Here is a 20,535-nt window from a genome sequence, read left to right as displayed (position 1 = left end):
ATTGTGTTACTGAAAGGACCCCATTCCTCCCAGATTGAAGACTTTCGTAGCGCGTTTCAAAGCGCGTTGCATAAATCACTATACTCACTATGCATTCTCATATAAAGATACCAGAGTACCTGTGTAGCTACGGAGGACAAAAGTCAATATGTTTCACGCCAGGTCAATTTTCTAAAACTTTCAAGTTCCATGCATCACAATATAATGATCAAAATACATGCAATTTTATCGGTAATGAGTAATAAGTACCCATTCGGATAATTATATTCTTAATCCTGTCTATTTATAGCAAAAAAATGTTTTTATTACAAAATGTGTGTTATTTAAGCAACCCTACTTACTACACACGTAAATGAGTAATCAAAGGCCTGGGTGTAAAGATACTAAAACGTTTTATACTGTCAATAAAACGTCGCTAACAGATTTCATATTAACCTCAATAGTATTAATTAATGGCTGACTTAAAAAAGATTTATAATTTATAAACACTTTTAAAAACATGTTTTGACACCCGTATCTATCAATCTATTAGATTTTGTACATAACGTAAAAAAATGCTAGATTATTGTTATTTTCGTAATACAGATGTTTTATCCGCTATAAATAAGCTTTTAGCCATAGATTTGTTTTATTTCGGATTCCCATTGATTTACATAAACGTATACCTTAATACACTAATAATAAAATCAGTTTTCTGGTGGAATAAAACGAATATGTTTTGAAGAAAAAAAAATCGATACAATTCATAATCTTTTGATTAGTAGATACTGTTTCTCGCAGAAGCACTTTTATCAATAACTAAATATAATTAAATAATACTACTATATCTAAAAGGTCTTCATGTTTTATGTGAAGGATAATATAGCATTATAAGAATAGTTTTCTTTAATTATATGCTTTAGGTTAATAATAAGTAATAACATATGTTTTATGAGGAACACACATTACATGTGTTTTCTTCCCAATGACTGTCATTGTTAAATCTTACTCATATAAAACGTTCGATAATCATATTATATTATATCTATTTATAAACAGGTAAGATTAATAAGAGAGATAGCTATTAGTTGCAATAAACTATCCATTCATTGAAGAAGAAACAAATAATAGATCTAAACGAAATGTTAAATAGTACGAGACAAAGAAAATAAAAAAAGTTAGCGGTTGCAAATATTTTTCCCCAATGATTTAATATCGATGGTTATGATAACCCTAAAAAATTATTCCAATAAAATTAAAAACTATCCATTGCTTAAAGAAGCTAACTGAACAAAAATTTTAGTTTTTGTAAAACCGCACAAAAGCACCACTGTTTTTTACGTGTAAATACAGGAGAACTGGGTCGCCACCTGGTTGGGCAGCGTTATGAGACCTGTTAAGGTAGAGGCTGCAGAGAGGGATTTATTCATGGGGGTCTTGAAGATGCTCAGATTACACGAAGAAGGAAAAACAGGTGATAACATTTTAAATATTTTTAATTTCATTAAATGAATATTTAAAAAAAATACATATTATTTATCAAATTTATTACATAAAAATTAAATTAATTTCATTGAAAAATGGAGAAGTTATTTATGTTACAATTTGTTTTTGGTGACGTTTGAAAATATTGTATTTAGTTATCATGTTAGTACCTACCTAGTAAGTAGTTAGGTACGTATGTATATATTTTGATACTCTTCAATTAGTAGAAACTACATGAACTCGGAAGCGCAGATCGCACGCATCTTGCAATTTAGTCGGAGATCAGTGAAATTCTCCCAAAATATTTTTTTATATTTACGAGATAGTAGGAATTTTTAATATCTCCCGACTATGAAGAAGTTAAGAAGAAATATGAATAATGTAGAACTATTTTCATGATATATTATTAGTCACTTTTTTAACTAGTCACTTTTAAATTCGCATATTATCATAATCTTGTTAAATAACATAGTATCCGAATAGTGATGATTTTGGACGGATACCTTCTTAGGAAATTGTACGAATACATTATCAGCTATCAAATTTTGTGCGTATATAATGTTGTAATAATGTATTTTTCTTTGTATCTTAATGATATAATATTAGGGGAAATCGATAAAAAACATTAGTAAATTGTTGTTTTATTAATAAGGCTTCTTAATTTAACCAGAAGGTAAACATTTTTTCTCCGTGTAGCCAAGGAACAGGACGCCTTAATGGGACCCAACTGCAATTCCAACTTAGCCACTGACCGGATTTAAAAAAAAAAAATAATTTAAATCAAATTGAATTTTTCGTCTCGGACATCTTAAAGTAATGTCATTAAAGTGCTCTTTTCAGTTGTTTTTGACAGTGCTTAATTAATTACGATTCGACTGTGTTGGTCAACGTACCCAGACTTTTTTGTATTTTTACGAGAGAGTCGATAAGAGAAAAAGGATTGAATTCAAATATATTTTCGAGATAACCCAAATATTTCCGTCTTTTGCTCCACATAGATAAACATGCAGTTACAATAAAAATCAATTACACTGTTGTTATCTCTCACTGGGTGCTTAAAAAACGTTAAAATGGGCGTCAACCAGGAATGTGAAAAAATATCTGCGAATTAAAAAATACTGAAATATTATATTAATTACTAAAGATATTTGCAATTTCTGTTATAATTTCAGTTCTGTCAAGCAACTAGCCCATAATGCTATAATAACAGAACTTGAATAGGACTTAAACAGAACCCGTAAATGAATTATTTAAAATTTTACGAGTGTGAATGATCATTTTAAATGTTTTATAACTTAATAACGTTTTATAATTTACGCCACTACCAAAACTATATTATTTGCCATGAATGATTTAGATGTCAGAGACTAGCGTGGTAAACATCACAATTTCCGAACGGAAATTCCAGAAAAGAAAAGAGAGCCTTTGACTTCACGGGATTACATTTGTGATTCGCTTCAACTGTATATAAATTCTAAACGATTTATTTGATTTGCTTGAATACCTTATTAAAAAGCATGGCATCTTTTTCTATGTAAAATTAATATTTCTTAGCTCCACAGCGACAGAAATTATGTTGAGTTATTGATAGAGAATAGTTGAGCTATAACCAAGAAATTTCGATGCAAACTTTATCATACTAGAGCTGACCTTATTTTATAATTTTATTTATTTGTGAATTTTATTTTAGCCGTTTGTACATCCAAGTTTATACATGTTTAGTTTTCATAACTTACATAGATTCATTTTCATCATTTATTTCTTTTTATTTTGGCTAATATGGCTTCTAAAAGCCAGCTTGAATTTATCAGTTGATGCAGACTTCATAGTTTACGGCAACGCATTATAACATTGCATTCCTTTGTATAGTAAAGTGTTTTTTGTATTGACTTTGTCATTTTTTGGTAGTCTAATTTCATTGCACGTTCTTGTGTTCTGTCTGTGGATGTCTTTATTCCATATAATTTTGTTTGATGTGTAATTACAAAAATAATGGTAATACATTGTTCATTATTTTACACATAAATATCATCGCGTTCAAGGTCAGCATCTGTTTCACTGTTAGCCAATTTAGTTATTTAATATTTTAGTAACTTTTGATTATCTATTTGGAATTAGTATTTTTCTCATTGCTCTATTTTGAAAATATTATAAATTTATCAAAATATGTTTATGATCCCAAAATTTTTGCTGCTTCATGCAACAGCTAAGATTATGCATGGCGTCCGGGGGTAAAGTGCGCTAACTTCGGGAAACGATTCTACGTGATGATCGAAGTCAAAGAGAAAAATAACTTTAATTTAAAATATATATAGAATCATCCCCCCCCCCCCGAAGTAAGCGCATTTTACAGCCTGTATTTAGGAATAGATCTTATAAACTGAGGTATAATAGAGTTAATGATAGTAAACACAGCAGAACAAATGAATACATCCTTTCGTGTGTGTTTTGGAAGAATACTTAAATGTTGAATTCAAGACTCAAGTTCAATTATGAAATGGTGTAAAAATGTTTACTAAAATTTCACACCATTGTAGGAATGAATAGTAATGAACTGACGCATTTCCAAACCGATAATGACATTTGACATCATTCTTATTATTTCGAAAGTGTTCAAATAAAATTAACGAATGTCTAAATATTTCATAATGCAAGGTTTTATTACGTAATTAAATTAGGTACTTTTAAATATCCATTGAATTATTAATTAATATCTTATTAAGAAATAAACATAAAAGCCGCGCCATCTTTAATACGTGGGAACTTAAAAAAAGTCAATTTTGACAATTTGTTACCTCAAATGAATTGACGAAGAATATAAAAATTATGTACACGATAATTTTTTTTGAGAAATAACTGATTCATAAGCAATTGTGCTTGATTTACGAGAAAACCCACGGAGAAAAATGATCTGCTTTTTCTTTATTTTTATTTTTTGTATTAGGCAATTCACCCTAAAAAGAGTACTATGTGCTTTTTCTTTATTTATATATACTACGAACAATTAAGTTATTATTATACTGACTTACATATTATTTTAACTCCAAAGTGTTATTGAGTATATAATTTCGTGATACTTTTCAATACTAAAATGTTTCAATATCTTGAAAACAATATTGGACATTTAAATTTATTGACAACTACTTATTTTTTTCTTGAATATCTTATGAACGTGTCAGCGAAGAATTGAATCGAATGCATGTAAACCGAAATGATGGGAGTATAATCGTATAAGTTATAGTTAACAATTAAGTAGTTGCCGAAGAAGTAGGATCTTTTTTAATGTGACATAAACAAGAGTCCCAACCGCTTCCAACCGTCTTGAACCAGTGAGTCTATGGAATCTCCAATTGGGCTATGCTGTGAGGCTGAAGGTATTGAGGAGGGGAAGGAGATGAGGAGTACGTGAATTACGTAACATTTTTACAGTAATTACAGGTCAAATAGGAGAGCCATGCTTAAAAGAATGTTGTTGTGTAAACAAGGATAATGTTTTTTGATCAAACAATACAAATCATTTTTGCACATATGTAAATTGACCGCAGTGATTAAATTTATATATTATCCAATGCTGTGGACAAATTAAAACGTTTTGAGTCTTACTAGTGAAGATACGATACGTAATACCCTAATACGCTGCTGCAGCGTTGGTATATATAGGAGGTATACGGCGAATAGGGCCGTGTACTGCTCGGTTTAAAATCTTTACTCATAATGATATTGGGGTTTTTTAAGTTTTTAGTATTTTCGCGTTTAGTTGCTAAACTTACGTTTCTTCAGATGTCATTTGCGATGTCATTGACCCGGTCTGTTTTGAATTGCTTCGAAATTCAGCCTTTGGTGAATCGATATTTCGATTTCAAATATTCCTCTGATAGTGTTGCAAATGGGTATTACTGCTGTTTTATATTTTCGTTGTGCGACTGATCGATATTTGTCAAATCAACCAGCTTCAGTCGGCGATCTCCGTCTTAATACGATGGTTATGTTTCTATACCTGAGTATCGGGCCGTTTAAAAATCTGTCAACTTCTAATACTGTCATATTAAGGTCGGTAGGTATATGCAGTACATATGTACGTGATTATAAATAAAATTTTCTGCTGACGCGTTTTCCTCCCCCCCCCGTATTATCTGTTATGAGTAAGATGGTTTAAATATAAGTGTTTGAATATTGAAGACAATATTAGTGATTTCTAAACGAAAATCTTCAATATTTAAATATTAAAATTTGAGGTTTTACTCAATAAAGTTATTCCGAAAAATAAATAAGTGTTTGAAGTTCACAGTTGACTTAATTTTCGACTCAAAAGCTATTCGCATGGAGTTTAAATTCCTGTCATAATATTTTTTTTTTCATGTGATTTTAATTTTTTAAGATTAAAACCAATCTTGATGACAAAATGTGTTGATTTGCAAAAATATTAAGTTAATTTACAAGCCAATGTCCTTGATTAAATTATTTATCTGTTGACTTGACGTCTACTGAATAAAATGAACAAGCTTAAATTTGCATAAAGGATTCTCAGTAAAAACACTGTGTACTATTAGTTAATTACTTTATTTGGCGTTCTGTGAAGTTTTATTACTACTGTGAATACTTACTATGAACGTACATAAGTATAAAGTTGAGACAAAGAGTTCGAAAGAGAAATATTGCGGTGTGTAAAAGACAGTAGCTCATCGGAAGTGGAATGACATCTTTAAGGAGTCTTCAGTCCCAAGGAGTTGTTACTAGTCATCGTAGGATTCATCATCGATATGATGCAGTCAATTATGATGATGAATGATGCAATTATTACAAAATAATCACAAAAATATGAGTACTTATTGAACGAGTCGGAAGTACTTGCTTAATTGAAAGAAATCAGCAAATCTACTTACACGGAGAAAACTGAGTATCGCTAATTTATTAAAAATCTCTTTAAATTATTGATAATCCGGGTAAAAACTGGATTGCAGGCCGTTTCCTGAAAAACTTTTAGTAAATTCCTAACATATCGGAACACGTGTTCTTCGTTCACGCACTTGAATTTGCCTTGATAATGTACAATTTCGAAACGCGGAAAAATTATGATTTTCATAAACACGTGTTCCGACATCGCGAAAAAACGCTTTTTTTTAAAAGAAAGACAAAAATTAACGCGTTACGAATAACCTGACTATATTTGAAAATCTCCTTCTACCACCACAGTAAGCGAAAAATGTTGCTTGTGTTGTGATGGACGACTCAGCCAGCCGACGAATTGAACACGTGGACAACATGTGGTAGCCACTGACCGGTCAAATTTATTGGGAAACCCATCAATTCATTCGTTTAGGACCTGCAATCCCGGTTTTAACTGGATTACGAATAATTTGAAGAGATTCTTAATAAATAAGAAATATTTTAGTAATTGTTTAATGAGATAAAAGTCGTAGCCAATTCTTTAGTTTCCTATGGTTTTGAATATTTCTAGCCATTTACCCAATTCCTGGTAAATTCAACAAGGTCTTTGTCATTCGTATTTACAAATTTATTCAAATGTAAATTTTACCCTTATTAAACTGTAAGAAAAATGACGGTAGCAATTTTATATTAACTAGTATGATAATGTGAAGATATAATTAATGAGATGCATAAGAGTAATGACTGTTAGTTAATTCTCTATTATTCCATTGAACCAGTTATGTGGTTACTTGCATTGCAACAATTTACTATAAACTTCATTAATTAAAAATATGTGAGTTTTGTAGCCAACTCGCTTTATAATTGAAATGAGTTAGTAATGCAGATCCGTAGAACAATTCCAGCACACCATTGTACCAATAAATGTATTTCTATCTATTTTAGTTACCCACTTTGTGCGGTTATTTGAAATTTCTTCTATTATCGTTTTCATAACGTTTTTCGTGTGCAATGTTGTTGATTTTTCTTCAATACGTTTGGCATAAGTAATTTTATGATTTGAAGTAACAATAAAACAATGATATTTCATGCCACTGAATAGATATCGTGTTGTCGTTTTGAAAGGAACCCACTGTTGCCATGAATTTATTAGCTTTTGCTTCTAGCCCATTTAGCACACGCGCTTTGTCTTTCTCACACTACCTGGCATCGTTTATCGCCATTCTATTTGATTCAAATGAAAATTTTATAAATATTTTGTAACGAATTCCTGCATTTGAAATTTAAGCAAAGAATGGTCACACTTTGGGATCACGAAACACGCCCAAATAGCATTTCTTGTTTTCTTCTATATTCTACGCATAATGTAGTGGCAATGTAAAATAATATTTGCGTCTATTACATTTATGTACATAAACCTACATGTACCCATATCAATTTTTATTTTACAAACATAGATCAATTGTTTGAATGTTCGGTGGTTAGACATGAAGTGAGCATTGTTGACAGCAGTGTCAGTTATTTCGATTTAAGTTATCACTAAAAGTGACAACTGCAATTTTTTTTTTGAAATATTGTTGGTATCAACTTAATTTATTTTTAAATTTAGAAAGACACCTTTATTTTTTTAAATTAAAATTAAAATTGATTACATACATAATTTAATTGTTTCAGTTGGGTGGTACGCGCGAAGAGCATTGTTGACAGAATTGACAGTAGTTATTCCACGGTTTCGATTTTAATTATCGCTACAAAATGGATACTGAAATTTTTGTAATTTTTGTTATCCAAGAAATAATTTATATGTTCAACAACGCTAGTAAAAACTTTCGTAAAATTTTCAATCGATGTCCTGAAAGTTGGTAATATGTAGTTAGCACTGTTCAATTCAGAGCAATAGCTATACAATTGCAATTTCTGCATAACAATAATGATAACGTAATTATTAAGAATGTCAATAGAATGAATAATACAATGAATAATACAATGAATAATACAATGAATAATACAATAAATAATACAATGAATAATACAATAAATAATACAATGATTAATACAAGCATGACGTCTATGACCCATTAATTCTCCCTTTAACACTGTAAGCACGTCAATTTCTACGTCAAGTAAAATAAAACGTTTGAAATATCTTTGAATCAACCTTGTAGATCTCGATATATACCTCGAGATTTTATTGAGAATTACCATATATTTTAACTTTAAAGTACCACGCTAACAATAAGGTATAAATAACACATGTAATTTCGTTTCCCTGACCTAATCACAATGATATAATATATCTTTGTAGTTGTTAGCACATTGAGATAATGCAGCAACCACAAGATACTGCAGGATGGATTTTTTAGTCCTCTTTCCAGAAAGGCAAAAAGCCAAAAGGTTATGCTTTCAATTTAAAAAATGCACAAAAACACTAAATTAAAATGTTCGATTTTTGGATTACACAAACTCTACATACCGTAATATGAATGGTCTACATGGTCTATTTAGCTTATTTTAAAATCCACTGCGATTGAACATTACTCCAACCTATTGAAACCAAAAATTATATCTCCTTAATAAAATAATTAAATTTATTAAGCTCTCAGATTAAGACTTGTTTCCAATTTGACTTAACAATATTAAAAAAATCAGATTGTTGTTTTTTAGAATTTTATGTGTCTTATTAAGTTTACAATAAAACACATTTTTTTCTAATAAAATAATAGAATTTCAGTCGAGAATTTAAGTTGTAAATACTTTAATATTTATAAAAGCATCCATAAAAAATAGGGAACCATTACACTGGCAATGAATCTCTCATCTCTCATCTTGGATATCAACACTTGGGACTGTAATAGATTTAGTGGAATACAATCAAGCCTGTTTATCTACGCAGAGTTTCACATGGTCGGCATGTTTAATGTTTATAGCAGATAATATTATATCTAGAATCATCTAATAAATTCTAAACTATGTTGATGGTCATTGTTATTAGATCAGGGAGAGTGTTAGCAGTGATCAGAAGTATTTTTATGCATACCTACGTACAGAATAAATGTTTACGTCAGTGTTCTGTATTTCCCAGCAAGATATTCATAAATAATAATTGCTGTTGGTCTAATTGCACCTATATTTTTACTCTTACTGTTTGTGCTACTTTCTACGTCATTACCGGAACATCTAACACTAACGTGCTTAGCTGTTCGTTTTCAGATAAAACGGTAACTAATAATATCTAAATTACTGTCGGTTTAAATTTTGTCACTTCTCTGTTTGGAATCTTTTTTAATGCGTCTTTTATCTAAAAGGAGGACGCAATTTGAAAATAAAATATCTTTTAACTTTGACACTGCACATTAACGCATATGTAATTTTCGTAAATACCCTGTAACACATGAAATCTTTTAGACAACTATCTACGTTGATGGAATATTAATACGAATACACTAATTAAACAGAAACACTTAAATCATTTACATAAAAAAGCTTAGGAAGTTGTCTTACCTTTTTTGACGCTAACCCTGTACTTGATGTCACTGAACTCGATGTCGATTGGCTGAGCTTTGGGAAGCTGCAGCATAATAGATCTGCAGGCTCTCCCGCCATCTCCGCAATCATTTCCACTAACCACTCCATTAAGGCCACCCCCTTTTAACTTGTGTCCAATCTCCCGAATAAAATCCAGGGTGCCAAACATATTTAGGCCTTTATTACACCAACTTTTAAAAAAACCTCAAAATAACGCTGTTTGTTGGTAAAGATAAAAGTCTAGTTTTATTACTGATATTTATGTCAAATAAACAATCATTCATAGAATTTCAAAATCTCATTATTAACATACTCGATATCATTCACAAACATAATATTGTAATGATTATTTTAATCATTTACAAAATCTTGAGATAAAGATGATTTCAAACCGTTTCATTCGGTGCAATGTCAAATATTCTATAAGAATACTTGTTTAAAAATTCATTTTCATTGCGAAATAAAAACAACGCATTAAAACAATTGTTAAAATATATTTTATATCACAATCACTTACATTAGAAAAAATCACTTTGAAAATTTCATACAAATATTGACCTTATTAGGTTTTGTTATAAATAAATCAAATAAAGTTTATTGCTCGTCACGCTCCGTAAAGTGTAACACTAGTATTATTGTACAAACGCGATCTCCGTACAGGAACGCTTGTCGGTTGAACGCCCGTGCGTATCGCTTGGCACACAAGACTGAACTGACCGAAATATTAGATAGTGTCTGATTCCCACGTGGCGATGTATCAATATTGACCTAGAATGGAACTCCTATCAGCTGATTTACGGAACTACGAGTATGTAATTATTCACTTGTGCTTGCAGTAGGAGGGAGGCGTAGAAGCTGCTTGGAAAACACATTTCATTTCCATTTACGCAAGTGAAAAAGCATTAGGAACGAAACAAAATGAACTTTGATACTATATAAATTAAACAAAATATAAAAGCTGATTAATTGTAGAAGATAAGAGATTTATTTATATTTTTTTTCTCAGTCTTTTATTTAATAATCAAATCGCAATGATTCTCAATTGACGACCTCCGTCTATAATATATTGTCGATATCTGAAAATCAATTATTTTAGTTTTTTTCCCGGAGGTTTCTCGATTTGATGTTGATATCAACAATAACATAACATTTGGATAGATAAGTTTTGAGTAAATTTACATATAATAGGGACACGGTTAATACGCACTATTAATAGAAAATAGTGTGTATTAGTTAGATAACAATGAGCGATGAGTATTGCAGTTTCCTAAAGGGGAAAATAAGGCATTTTAGTAGCTAAAAAAAACCAAACCCTCTGATATGAAAATATCTGTCGGTGAATTATTTTCCCATTTGATCTCTGGTGAGTTGACGTGTTGTTCTTGTATTGTTTTATATTTATTTTGCTTATATAATGCACTTGCATAATGTGTTTTGACTAGATGATCATTTGTGGAAAAGTGTGTGGAAGGGTTTAGTTTTTCCTATGGGGAAGATTTAACCCGGACATAAAATCGGAAAAAATTTAAATATATATTTAATCGATAATAATATCGATTAAAATATATTATTTTCCATTTCGGAAACTGAAATACTAATTTCTAATTATTAACTAACTACTGCAAAGTATTTTTAAATAAAATGTGCATATTAACCGTGTCCCTATTTTCTGTATATTTACCGAGTTTTGTACTTTTCCACTTCTACTGCGGTTTATTATAATAAATTTAAAATTTTTAATTTAGTATTCAGTGTAGAGATGAGTAGGTTATGCGTTTTGCCGGAAGCCTCTGAGGAGTGCTTCCTTTTAAAAGAACTCGAGTTCTAGGAGTGGATACTGAGTACGAACTGGGTAATGGGTGCTGTGACGGGTGCCGGGACACACGGTTCCTCCCCTGAACTCGGTTCCAGACTCGGACCAGGACCCGCAGTTGATATTATTATTTTACCAATTAACTGATCGGTACCTGAAAAAATACCCAAAATCGTATATAACTGCAAAATTATTGAACAATAAACAAAACTTTCACTCACCGTAAAGTCCGTAAGCAGGATCGACCGCCATAATATACTTACCGAAAACTGAGACTGGGTACATATAAAGAGGCATTCGGGTCCGAGTTTGGGTCCGACTCCGGGTCCGAATTCTCTGGAAGCAATTGATTTGAAAAATGAGTAGCAACTGGATACGCTTCTCACAAAGACTCGGGTTCAGGAACTCATTCCGGCTGAACCTACACACCTCTAATTCAGTGGTCATACTCGTGCTGTGCTCCTTAAATAATATTGATCAAATTAAATGACACGGAAAAAGATATTAGCAATGATACGAGATAACAGGAATGTAAAAATATATGTATTAAATTTTCACATGTAGCAAACACTTTGCTATACATAATCACAACAATTAGAATGATAAAACTTTATTTTTAATACCAATTAATTGTATATGTTTTTAATATGTTAAACCACTTGATTTTATATATATTTAATATATAAAACCAGTTAATTGTAAATATTTTTAGTATATATTATATTATTATATTCTAAAATTTTTATATCAATTTACAAGGTATTAACAGTAACATAATATACAGAAAACAAATCCGCCTTATTTTTTGTAATACCGATTGTTTGTCCTTTAAAATAGCGGACATTTTTTATTTTGTGGATATCGAAAGTTTATATTTTATCGGTTTGTATATGTATAGAATGGCCAAATAAAACCAATTATAGATTTCCTGTTTATGACTGTACATCTAATAAGACAACAAAATAACAATATAAAAAAACAATAATTAATGAGAATATTATATATAAACAAAATATTTATAAATATGTCGAAAGTCCTAAAAACATTAATTTTATGTAATTTATTCTGGTGTCATATGAAGACAAGTGTAATGTTGCAAACAGGCGATTTTAATAACTGCCATCGAATGTTTTTGTGTCTAAAACAAGCTCACGCCCTCAAATTTCACACAAGAGGAAATAGAGATAAAATATTGTTACGTAGGTACTACGGAAATAGCATACTTCACCAACAATACGCGCCAGATCGATGATCAAAATTCTCGTACCTACCTTTAAAATCAATGCTCTCAAATGTTTGAATTATGTGCAAAAAAATCTGACTAATTTTTCACTCCTTCTTTTCTTCGCTGAGAAATGTATATACATATAACACACGCACACTCACGTGATGTTTACACATGGTAATAAAACAAGTAATAATTATTGTTTACTCTTTCGATCGTATGTCTCATGTTAGCAGGTATCGTAGATTGTAGGTTCAAGAGCCTGGAGCAATCATTTCTCGACTAATAATAATATTATAAATTAATTAATAGCAGTGACATATTTTAAGTTTGCAACTTTCTCGAGGAGCCCTCTGGCACAAATGACCGATGACCCTGGCGGTACCCCCAGTGATCGGTAACCTTAAAATATTAAGTGTTATTGCGTCAACTTACGGAGATTATACCAAGAAGTGTTCATGAGTACATCGCACACTAATTAATTGAGCGTTTACATCATTTTCATACATAGGTAATGTTAAGAATTTGTTTAATAGTCCAACACCATCGTTAGCATGAAACTATTTCTGAAGCGTGGAACTAAACATGATATAAAACGTATTTTCCATTTAGGTACATGAAATAATACTATCTCTAAATATTAAAAAACAAAGTACGAGACGAAACAAAGTAAAGTCGTAATCTGCGTATGTCTATTTGTGCCCTTAGTTCTTCTAAAGTACGCAACAGATTTTCTTAGGGTATTCACTTACATTTAGAAAATTTATTTCGAAATAATACATATTAATATATTTATATAAAGTAGAGAAAAGTCTCCAATCAACTTTGGGTAAATAAAATAAATTAAAATGAATAAATTGCTCACTATAATATTATTTTGAGTAATACAATAAAATATGTATTTATTTAATTTTTGTGGTGCATTCAGTTGCTAGGTTCTGTCTGGTTTCCATCCAGGAGATGTGATTTCAATTTTCGGCTTGCTAAGTCCTCCATCACGACACACGCAATGTTTTCCGCTTACTGATATGGTGGTAGGATATTTTCAAAAAGTGTAAGGTTATTCGTAAACTGACCCGGGAATGTTAGCCATTTTTTTCTATAAAAAATATTTATTTAAAACATCTGATGCGAGTGATACATATACATAATTCTTTCACTTTTCTTACGGATCATTGTAATATTGTCTAGTTTGGGACATTTCTCATTGCTACCCAAAAATATATATTCTTGTTGCTAGAGTAGAGGTTCTTAATCTTATCTGGCTCAGAATCCACTTCCTAGGTATATTTTTCTCAACTCCCCCTATTAAAAATTGAAAGTTAAGCGTTTTAAAGGGGAAGGTCACCATATTTTTTGCAACATCACGAAATTGGTTTGTAGCATGGTAATTTTTTTGTAACTCGAGCGTTACCGGTTTGATTCTCCATTAGTTTTAGTATTTCATCATAGAAAAAGCAACATTTTTTGCAGAAAATGATCAATTTGGGTGGATTTTTTCGATTTTCTAAGAATAATTTTAACCTGAAAATGATTTTTTAAAAATTATTTTTAGGATTTAAAAAAAATATATCATCCAAACAAAAAATACTATTAATGCTTCAATAATACCGAATCACTAAGTGAGCGGTTTATTTTCAAGACTCTTGCAATGATGTAGGAATTTTTTTAACCCCTATTTCAGCCCTTCACAACCCCCTTGGAGCCTTTGACCGCCCTACTTTTGCCCCCGAGGTCACCACCAACGCCCCCAGGGGGGGGGAGGGTAAACGACGGTGTGAAAACAATAATCAATAATTTCTAAAAAATGATTTTATTGTACTTTCCATTAAAAAGTGTAGGTACGAATATATAGAAAAAATATATTCTTTGTTGGTACAGTTAAAATATTCTGTACACGGTGTCCGGAAACTCGTATTAAAGCGGGAAACTGAAAAATCAAAATACATTTCATTCCGATTTCTATTTTTTTAACCTTTTTTTGACAGCCAAATAGTTCTCAAACTTTCGGTGCCTGGTCTATGCTTCGACGCATTTAAAATGACATTTTAAACAGCTGATATTATTAACACCCTAGAAACTGATTTTTTCAATATTAATTCAATTAATTTCTTTTTCGGACTCAGTTCATTTTAAAACAAAAGCTCAAATCAAAAAAAGTTGTAAAGAAAATAGATTCTAAATAAGGTGTAGATTGACCAGATCCACGTTTGTACTACGAGTTTCCGGCTACCGGGTACATAAAATCAATTAATTAAAAATTATTAAAATATTCCTATACAATCTTACGCGAAAAAAACGTACGCGTAGGTATATTTTACAGTTTGCTATCGTATCTGATAAAATATTAATCTCTCTTTAAATCTAATGCCAGTGTGAGGGAAAAGCTAGAGAGTTAGGTACTATATTATTAATTTTGTTTTCCTTCTCCAATCGTTGTTTTCATTACGTTGGTTTCAAATGTGAAAACGAATGTATTAAAATTGTTTGATAGAATATTAATAATAATTTTTTAAAATGGTATTATTCTATTTTAATGCTTTTATTAAATTTATTTTTTCTTGTTTTTGAACTTTAAAATTATAAACTAATAGTTCACAGAAAAAGATTTTTATAAATACGTTATTAAAATTTATTCATATTTAATATAAATTGATTTAGTTTGTGGATTTTTTAAGTAGGTACCTACAGAATAAAAGAAATATAAAAGTCTGTTTGTGTCAGCAGTTTGCTTAAAATGACTTTGGCCATTTCATGACCGGGTCTTAAAACCCGAGTACTTCTAGCATTCCATCACCCTTATATAGATCTTTTCCGTTCTCTTAGTTCGCTTCAATCTTAAAACGAGGATTCAATCGTTAGGCATCGGGTAGTTGGAACTCTTGTGTGGTATCACATAATCTCTTAACTGTATTTATTATAAGAAATGTCATTGAAACTTTTATTTGCCAATAATCACAATAATTTACGTCATGTTAATTATTCTGTTATATCGTTAAAAGAATCGTAAATAAATAAACATCAACTTGACAACAATATTCTGTTTTGGCCATGGATTTTAATTAACTCTTTAAATTGCGAAACCAGAAGATGGTCTGTAAATCGGGGAACATCAAATCAGGTTTTTTTAACACTAATAATGTAATACATTTCAAGGCTAAAAAATTCCAGCAATCTCAAAATGTTCGGGTGTCGAGCTTTAAAAGGCATTAATAATAAAGGTTTATTGTGGTCTTGAAATTTAAATAAAAAACTATGGGACTACAAAGTATATCAAATCTCTGAACCTTTAAAATAAAGTAATGGGCTTCATGATTTAGTGGCATAAAAAAGTAAATATTGTATTTTATATAATACGTGTATGTTGTGGGTTGCCTGATGTTGACCTTGCGCTGACCTTGATATTGACCCGAGAGCTTTAGTAAAGTTTATTTTCTCTCTATATACTTGTATGTGACGTCTGAGAGTGCCGTCTGGAGGGCAATTTTCAGCCCATATTTGGGTGAACATACTCTATATGGATCCCATGTCGTAGGAGGGAGGAAACAGACCAACTGGTGAATTGTACGTTTTACCGATGGGTGTAAATATGTATAAACTGCCCGGAGCCAGTGGGACTATAACATCTCATACACAACGAGTGTAACCAAACACGTATAAAGCCATTTCAAGCAAAATTTCAATTCTGAATGATGGTATTCACCAGGGTGACACTGAGAGAACCTACTTCTATGAAATACCGATAAAACAAACAAAAGTTCGGGCAACCTATTTTTTTTATTTTAAATACTCATTAGATATGCATAACTGATGTAGAGGAATTCAACTAAAGACAGTGAAAAACAAACAAAAAAATCTTTTGACACCATGTTATATAAAAACAAAATGAATACTTTAATACTATAGTGTCTCCATAAAAATGTAGGTATCATGACCGCTGTAAATTAATGTCATCGAGTGATCTTCAGGGAACTTGAAACATCTTTCTGAACACTAGAAGCTAGGTTCTGTACCTGCATGTTCTGCATTGCCAGCGTTCGGTCGTTGCGCTGAGATTGAACTTGGATCGTAAGTAAACTTTACAGGGCATTCGAAAGTTTGTGAATACTGTGATTTATAGTTTGAACGATGAAACTGGAAAGTTTGCTAAGGTGAAGGTTAACATTACATACAATCCGGTGTATGCTGTCGTGAGATTTACATTACGTTACGTTGGAATTTTGTACCAAAATAATCCACGCATACCCGTGGTACTTAAAAATGGCTAAAAAAACTTTTATTTATCTATGTTAACACCGGTTTGTACTACAGGTATAAAATTAATATTGTCAATGATCTTTCTACGGACCTCCAAATAAAAAATAAACTAAGAAACTTTCAAGAAAAAACCTGTAATATTTAAAAAAAAACAGCCGAATTCATTGCGTTGTAGAAAATCATATTTTGTTAATCTCATATCGAAATAATACGATAAATACACAATTTCCTTTGTTAAAATGCAAGACATACTCAGCCTTAATAAATAATAGTGGTGTTAATATTATGCGGCGCATAATATTTATGCCACGTTTTTTAGTTAAGCTGGTTTTATAAATTATAAACTATAATTATTTACAATCATGCACAGATGAAATATAACTATTGCACGTAAGATTTATGTTGATATATTTTATATCATGCAATAGTTTTTATAACACACTTATTACTTTTGTACTTATGTAACGTTTCAAATTGTAATTCACGTCTCTTTACTAAGGACGGGTTGTTTCAGAGAATTTGAACAATTCTTCAAATTTTAAGTTTTAACTTTCAAGTTATTTTCTTTGTTCTGCGAAAGATCTTTTTGAGTTCTGTTATTATTTCAGTTTTATCAAGTAACTGGCTTATAATGATATACTCGCAATAACAGAACTTGAATAGGACTTTTATAGAACCCGAAAATGAACGTTGAAATTTGATGAATTGTTCAAATTCTTTGAAACAACCCATCCTTACACTTGCTTTGTTTAAACGTTTTTTCTTTTTAAAATTTGTGTATAATCACTGTCAGCACATTTTTTTCCCAAAGAGCAATCACCAGCTTACATTAGTAAATAATATAATAATGCACAAAATTCATGCAAATCATGTAATATATGTAAAAAATAATACAACCTTATAAGAGTTGTTGTGAATAATGGCTTAAAGTTTTTGAATATTTTGGCAATTTATTTAAGATAGTGGGTTTTCGACTTTCTGTTAACCTTTTACGATACTGCTTTTGAGATTTCGGCTTTCAGGAACATGGCTAATGCCATGATCCTAATAGACAGTTTTAGATGCATGGGTAATGCTTGGCTAATTATTGTGATATTTGAAACATGGATGTTTACTATGTATTTTTTTATTCTGATAATTTATACGTTGTAATGATATGATATTCTCCAATGTGGGTACATATTGTACACATCTAATTTATTAATAAGATTCTTTTGCTTTTAACAGTCGTAATCAAGGTATTAATGTTAGGTAGATAAAAATAAAACATCAAAATGAATTAAAAATCAAATTAGCAACTTTGTATTTGCAGAAACGTAAAATAATATTGCAATATCGCTACATATTATTATGTAGAGCATGCCTCAGAAATGCATATATTGTCAAAGGCATATAAGTTGGAATATTTTCTAACTATCCTGTGAGGAAAGGAATCCATATGAAGATATTCATCCTCTTGAAGGGTATATATATATCGTTTTACAATATAATATTGTGTTGGCGATATAAGCCTGTACCTGGAAAACCTGTATTTCTTCTCCTGATAAAGGACCAGTTTTTGCTGAGCGCATGGCCGTTCTTAACTTATCACAGTTATCATTACTCCTTATATGTAACTTCAGTATTATGAAGTATATTATGCAGAAAATTGCCCGTTGTTAAACTGTTTTTACCCGTTTGTGTAAGTTTCCTTCGAGGTCGATGAACTTTTTAATCATTTTCTTCTTTTTAATTTTTTTTAATCAGCCTAGTAACTAAACTTAATCAATTTATAACCAAATCCCATTTTAAACGCACTAAAAATAACAGTCAAGTCGTGTATTACTTACGATTATCACGAGCAGTTATATAGAAGATATTCAGTTTCGTCCAATTTGCATTACTTTTTTGTTTTCTTAATGGAAAATTGAAAAATAACAAAAAACAATACGCTTCTTTCCGTATTTAATTATAATTAATTTGGGATTCCGATCCTCGGTAGATTACAATGAAAATAAAGTTGTGAACTGTAAATAGTTGCGTTAAGTTAAATAACAAACCATGTGACGGCTTCCGTGGTCCAGGGGAAAGGCTCTCGACTAGCAATTCGGAGGTCGCGTGTTCAAATCCCGGTGTGCCGAGGTAAATTTTAATTGAGCGATTTGTGCTTTTTCTCAATTTAATAAATTTTATAATAACTTAGGTATATTTTTCAGATATTTAGTTTTTGGTCTTGTTAATCAAATCGCACAAGAGTTCCTACTGCTCCCAACCGTCAAGAGTCAGTGAGACGTTGGCATCCCCAATTGGGGTATGTTGTTAGGCTTAAGATAGTGAGGAGGAGAAAGAAATGTGGAAGAGGAAGGTGGAAAAGTACTTGGACATTCAAATCTGGTCACCAAACACGGCCAAAGCCATTTCAAGCACCGTTTCAATTCTGAATAGTGGTCTTACACCAAGGCCATACTGACACTATCTTCCACTCTGGAACGTGCCGCAAATGTGCTCTAATTATTTTTAGACAATTGATTTTTGTAATAACACAAATGTACCATATAACATTTACCTGCGCACGCCGGGGTTTGAACCCGCAACCTCCTGCTTGCTAGTCGAGAGCCTTACCCCTCGACTACGAAGGTCGTCACCTAAATTCAAATCTCATCACCTAATTTTATCTATGTAAAATGTACCTACCATACAACATTATAGATTGGTATAACAATTTTAAAAAAATCGTGAATATTGAGTAAGTACGAGTACTGACATATTATTTCCGTAAAATTGTCGATATGTTTTATATTTATAAAAGCCCATTGGGCGTTCAATAAATATAAAAATAATAGTTAAGTTTGCTTTAATTTTATTTTTCAATTCTTCGGTACACGTGGAGAGCTTATAATATATAACTAAAGCGGTTATATTTCATTATACAGGGCCATAAATATTACGTCCTATTTGTACTATAATAATTATCTCAACTACGTTGTAACTGGTTGTCATTTGTAATACATTTTATAATGATTTAAATGTTCACACAGCAGAACTAAAAATAAGTTAATTATCGAAAATAATACAAGCAATTTTTAAAAGAAAAATTTAAAACAGAAAAAGATACGAAGTAGGTCCTCGATGCAATAATATGTTTTTCTGAATTTTCTTTACAAAATATCGTTTAAAAATGGCAAATATTTTTTTCAATAATAAAATATTTCAATTTGAGGGTTTACTCATAAAATTATTCTAAAAAGTATTTCATTTGCAATATAGAAATGTAAATAATGAAAAATTGAAAATATCAATACCTTCGTATACTAAGTACGTTGTGATGCGTGATTGGCACACATCTATGTACTTTATGATATAGGTTAACGTTTTCCTACCCGGA

The 20,535-nt window shown here is 30.8% G+C and overlaps 1 protein-coding gene across 2 annotated transcripts in view; it reads right to left on the bottom strand.

Moving 5' to 3' along the window:
- Positions 1-10,574, bottom strand: part of LOC149421238 (ATP-binding cassette sub-family G member 1) — a 129,357-nt gene extending 118,783 nt beyond the window's left edge. Inside the window, exons 1-2 of one of the 2 annotated variants that reach the window (XM_089635903.1) lie at positions 10,394-10,574; positions 9,853-10,128 (exon numbers count right to left, since the gene is read on the bottom strand). In XM_089635903.1, coding sequence (XP_089492029.1) covers positions 9,853-10,045 — 193 coding nt within the window. In that variant the 5' untranslated portion in view covers positions 10,046-10,128; positions 10,394-10,574. The remainder of the gene's footprint in view (positions 1-9,852; positions 10,129-10,393) is intronic. The other variant, XM_089635904.1, reaches the window with a different exon arrangement.
- Positions 10,575-20,535: the final 9,961 nt, after the last annotated feature.

This window comes from Hesperophylax consimilis, chromosome 9 (assembly GCF_061612785.1).
Source record: "Hesperophylax consimilis isolate HC1 chromosome 9, BYU_Hcon_1.0, whole genome shotgun sequence".
NCBI classification, from domain to species: Eukaryota; Metazoa; Arthropoda; class Insecta; order Trichoptera; family Limnephilidae; genus Hesperophylax; species Hesperophylax consimilis.
Note: the sequence above shows the minus strand (reverse complement) of the source record. Positions and strands in the feature narration are given on the sequence as shown.